The sequence below is a fragment of the Microtus ochrogaster genome, chromosome 6, assembly GCF_000317375.1.
Source record: "Microtus ochrogaster isolate Prairie Vole_2 chromosome 6, MicOch1.0, whole genome shotgun sequence".
Lineage (NCBI taxonomy): Eukaryota > Metazoa > Chordata > Mammalia > Rodentia > Cricetidae > Microtus > Microtus ochrogaster.
Genome location: NC_022013.1, coordinates 62,766,300 through 62,771,574, shown reverse-complemented (window position 1 = coordinate 62,771,574; position 5,275 = coordinate 62,766,300). Strand labels below are relative to the sequence as shown.

Sequence of the window (5,275 nt, the reverse complement as noted above, 5' to 3'; positions counted from 1 at the left end):
ATCTTCATCAACATAGTCAGCAGATTTGGTAAGACAATTGAGAATTCTTAAAGGGAAGAGTTAGTTAGTCAAAAGAGAGAGATTATTCCCACATTAAAAATGGAAAAAATCATTACAATGGAGGGATTTGGGTCTCTGTATGATAATACGCTAGACAGTTTGAAAATGGAACAAATAAATGAGAAGATATCTAATTTATATGGAATTTATGTAATTTCAGTTGTAAACATTATCAGCTTTATCATTTTTGTCTTATCACTAAAGTTAGAAATCTGAGTGCTAAGATACAGACCTTAGAAAAACAAAACAGAACAGATCACAGAGATGTTCAAATCCAGACAGAGGAATTTAATGGAGAGCCAATTTCAGTATTGCATTATAAGAACAGTGAGAAACAGCTTAAACTTTTCATACAACTAACCTTAATATATCCAGTAACCTTATAGGAATTGCCAAATGGCAGTGGCTCTGATATAGCTAGCTAGACTCCTGTGCTAATAATATCAGATTTAAGGAGATTCAAGGAAGTCTCATATGGCATGCATTCATCTTTTGTATATTGTATACAAATTTTGTGCATTGATACAAATTTGAACTTAATTTTGTTATAACATACTGTACATACATTTCTACTCTTAGTCAATGTATTATATCTATACAGCTCATTTAACAATGTAATGTAAATTTCCAGTCCTTGAACATTATTACTACTAACTGTTTAGGATAGTAAGGAAATTGCAGGTTAGTAGTGAATTACCTATTATAATCGAACTTGTAGTCACATTAGGTATGTTTTCAAGGTCAGACAAAGATATATTTTAGATAAACAGGTTACCTTCAAACACATCAGAGATCTATAGAATATGCCATTTAAGATGGTTTAATAACATGAGTTCTGTTTTTTATGACAATGAGACACGTCTGCTCCTGGCAGTACCCATCTACTTTGGAGAAGATAATGGGCACTGAAGAAACTCCACATGGAGTTTACTTTCATTGTGTTCAATGTGAGCCACTGGTCACGAAAGTGCCCTTGCCTCAACAGTCCGCTGTCCTAATTAGACAAGCAGGACACAAGAGAGTGACTGTCAAACATTGTCAAGACAAAGAGGGACAACCCCTCAGAATATCCTACTTCACAGAAAAGTCTGTCAGATGTGCTAGGCCTACAGGATATGGATGGATGCCCCAACATTGCAGAGGAACTTTGGGTGACTGTCCAGGCTGCCAGCTGTTTCTGTCATTTCTCACATTTTATGGAAGTTGCTTGTTCACACTTCCTGCTTACGTGGTTAACATTATTTCCTTCTTGGGTCTCTGAGGGAGTTGAAGACTAGATATAGTTTTCCCCATTTACCAGATGCAGAAAGCAAGTTATAATAGAAAGTAATTTAGGTACAAGACTTTGGACTCACCAAGATAGTATAGATATGGAATATTTTCTCAGAATTTGTCAAATGCAAGTGGACTAGATATTGTTGATGTATTTATTGCCAATATTTATTTTATATATTGTACTTACTATATAGAGTTTCTCATATTATTTATTTTTTTAGACAAAAAGGGGAAATATATTGGTATATTAATTGTATTTTGATAAATAAGGCTTACCTTCAGGTCCGCACAAAGCAGCCACAGTAGTCAATTAGACAGGCCAGACAGCGGAGGCACACACCTTTAATCCCAGCAACTATACTAGTTAGCCATAGAGGCTGGGCTGTGGTGGTGCATGCCTTTAATCACAGCACTAGAGAGGAATATAAGGCAGGACGAGACAGGAACTCCTATTTCAGTTTGAAGATTTCACAGATGTAAGAGCTCTCTAGTGGCTGGCTGCTTTGCTTTTCTGATCTTCAGGTTGAACCCCAGTATCTGTCTCTGGTTTTTTATTTTCTCCTATAGACAAGGCATTTGAGCGACCCAGAGTCTGAAGTGGTCTTTTCTGGGATAAAATACTTCAGCATAACTTATCAAAGAATGCCAGAACTCATGTGCAGACAGAGCTGGGGGTGGAATACTGGGTACAAGGCCTCAGTGCTGGTCTCATGACATTTAAACTTGCCTGTCACTGAAGATGGTGCTTGGATTCCACTCCTTCACACCAGCTTTGGTGTAGATTCCAGAAGCAGCATGGGCTCCCGTGTGTGCCAAATAAGAATCTGTTTTATTTTCCTTGTTACTAGGTAAGGAAGATGCACTGGCACACCTAACCAAGTACCATTCTGCATTTGATGAAGCCAATGTGGATGGTTGGCTTCCTCTGCATATGGCGGCAGTGCAGTTAAATAGGAACATCTTAGAAATAACCCTGAATGGTAAACTCCTTTTCGCTCCCCTTGATACTTCTGAAGAATGTTTATTTCTGCATCTTAACCTATGTTGTGTGATGGGTTTATTTCAGCTACCAAACCCAGTGTGTGGGAACAAACTACCCACAATGGAGAAACACCACTTTTTTTGGCTGTCAGCAGTAACCTCCTAGAAAATGCCCATTTTCTACTTCTCAATGGCTGCAATCCAAATGCTAAGAATCTTGAAGGCAATTCTCCTCTTTTTACAGGTAAATGAGCAGCTTGTCTTTAAAGAAGGGTCTAGGTCTTCTCCATGCCCACACTGTCCATTCGGTCCCTGCTGGACAGAGAAACCTGTTTTTTAGCTTGTATCCAGCTTGTAACTTCCACTTGTAACTAACTATTCTCGACTTTTAGCTCACACAGTGAACTGAAAGCTAGCATGGATTTTGAAACCATATCCCAAGAAACAAAACATAAAAAAGAAAAATCCTCTGAGGAAGAAGAAAAATAGTTAGGAAAGACAGAGAATAATAATGGCTGGCTCTTTAAACCCAGCACCCCAGTGTTGTCTCCTGGGGCTGAGTCTTTCTGAGAAGGCCATGCATAAGCCACAGGAGTGCGGGTCAGCCCCACGCCCTCAAAACTGCGGGTGTCTGGTGTGATAATAGTCACATAAAGGCAAACACACATTACACTCTGAAGCCTTTCACAGTGATGGTGGGCAACTGTCTTCCTCTCTGGATTTTTGCCTTTCATTTATTCATGTTGTGTGTTTGTGGTACTGTGACTCTAGGCTGGGACTATGATTTGGTTGTTGCAACTCCATTCATCGAAAAGAACCTCAGGGAGCACCTGCACTTTGCTTTTACATATGGGACTCAGTCTCCTTGTTGGCTTGCGGGGATTGCACAGATTTGGACATAACAGTAAACAGAATCCTGGAGCATGGGAGGAGGGGAAAATTCCTTAAGAAACTGAAGGGCACTACCTAATATGCCACTTACCTTAAGCCTCTCTTATATAATGTCTACCTCACAATTTCCCAGCTGTTCTGAAAGACTCCTATGACATGGCTACCTTGCTGATCAGTCATGGCGCAGATGTCAATCTGCAATGTGCCAACAAGAGGACAGCTCTCCATGAAGCTGCCAAGCTCGGCAACTGGGACATGGTAAAGCTGATGCTGACTTCGGGGGCACACCCAGATGCACGGAGCTCCTACGGGTTTACTCCTCTTGCCCTTGCTGCTCAAGGCGGACACACTGAAATCATGGAACTATTACTGCAGAAAGGCAAGATTTGCTTAGTGACTGATTACAGGAGGATTGAGAGTCAGGCTGGGTTTGGTTGGTAGGGTTTAGTGCTTGTTTTTTAAAGATCTATTTATTTGTGTTTAATATTTTAATACTTATTTAAACTTACCACATGAATACAAAGTCCACAGAGGCCAGAAGAGGGAGTTAGATGCCTGGAAACTGGAGTTAAAACAGTGGCGAGCTGCCATGTGGGTTCTTGGAACTGAACCCAGGTCCTCCAGAAGAGCAGCCAGTGCTCTTAACCACTGAGCCATCTCTTCAGGTTCCCCAAGAGTTCCTCCTGATGGGGTATTTCAAAATAATACATGTTAACATTTTTATAAAAACCAGTGTTTGAGAAAATTGTGTGTGAATCTTGACTGTTAAAAGCCTGAACTCAGCTGGGCGGTGGTGGTGGTGCTCACCTTTGATCCCAGCACTCAGGAGGCAGAGGCAGGTGGATCTCTGTGAGTACAAGGCCAACCTGGTCTACAGAGCAAGTTCCAGGACAGCCAAGTCAAGGTTATGCAGTGAAACCCTGTCCAAAAAGAAAAGCCTGAACATGGAGAACAAATTTCTTGTGACACAATTTTAAAAATTCTGAGGCTGCAGATGACTTTTGCCCAGTACTCCTTCATCCTGCTAAGAGAGTTTTACTTTTGTGTTAGTTGCTCTTTTCTACAAAGTCTCTGCCACAATCCATGTTCTCTCTCTCCCTCCTTCTCCTTCGCTCTCAACTTTGTCTCAACCACATAAATATCCAGTAGCTACTCACAGCTTACAAAACAAAACAAGACAAAAAACAAAAAACATATATCTCATTGATGTAAAACACTACTCCCAAGGCTGGAGAGATTGCTCAGTGGTTAAGAGCAAGGCTGCTCTTCCAGAGGATCAGTATTCAATTTCAAGAACCTGCATGGTAGCTCACAATTGTTTGTAACTCCAGTACCAGGAGATCCAACACTCTCACAGAGACTTACATGCAGGCAAAACACCAATACACATAAAATATAAATAAATTTATTTTAAAAAACCACTACTGTAATGGTCTGTCCTGTCCCTCTAAGAGACAAGCCCTGCCCACTCAACCCTGCCTCTGTGCCCCTCGGGGACCTGCAGCATTTTACTTGAACCACTACAACTAGAATGGATAGACTTTTTCTGTCCTGCCAGCCATCTCCCATTTTTATTTTGTTTTGTAAGCTGTGAGTAGCTACTGGATATTTATGTGGTTGAGACAAAGTTGAGAGTGAAGGAGAAGGAGGGAGAGAGAGAACATGGATTGTGGCAGAGACTTTGTAGAAAAGGGCAACTAACACAAAAGTAAAACTCTCTTAGCATGATGAGGGAGTTATTAATTATGAAAGCACAGCTGATAGTTTAGGCTTGTTTCTAGCTAGCTCTTACAACTTAAACGAACCTATTTCTATTAGCTCACTTTCTGCCTCATGGACTTACCACCTTTACGCTGCACGGCTCATGATGCTTTCCTGCTTCCTCCATCTCTTGCTGGCAACTGCTAGCAACTCTGCTCTTCTTCTTCCCAGCATTCTCGCTACCCTAAAAATCCTGCCTAGCTATTGGCTGCTTAGCTTTCTATTAAACTAACCACAGTGAAGTATTTTCACACGGTGTAAAGGAATATTCTACCAATATTACTGTGTATCTGCCCTATCTATCTAT

The 5,275-nt window shown here is 40.8% G+C and overlaps 1 protein-coding gene across 3 annotated transcripts in view; it reads left to right on the top strand.

The window, feature by feature from the left end:
• The window catches only part of Asb14 (ankyrin repeat and SOCS box containing 14), a 23,289-nt gene that overhangs the window by 4,054 nt on the left and 13,960 nt on the right, over positions 1-5,275 (top strand). For 2 of the 3 annotated variants that reach the window (XM_026779725.1, XM_026779724.1), the window contains exons 2-4: positions 2,184-2,315; positions 2,402-2,560; positions 3,341-3,586. In XM_026779725.1, the coding sequence (XP_026635526.1) occupies positions 2,267-2,315; positions 2,402-2,560; positions 3,341-3,586 (454 nt within the window). In that variant the 5' untranslated portion in view covers positions 2,184-2,266. Of the gene's footprint in view, positions 1-53; positions 60-2,183; positions 2,316-2,401; positions 2,561-3,340; positions 3,587-5,275 lie in introns of all 3 variants that reach the window. The other variant, XM_005348689.3, reaches the window with a different exon arrangement.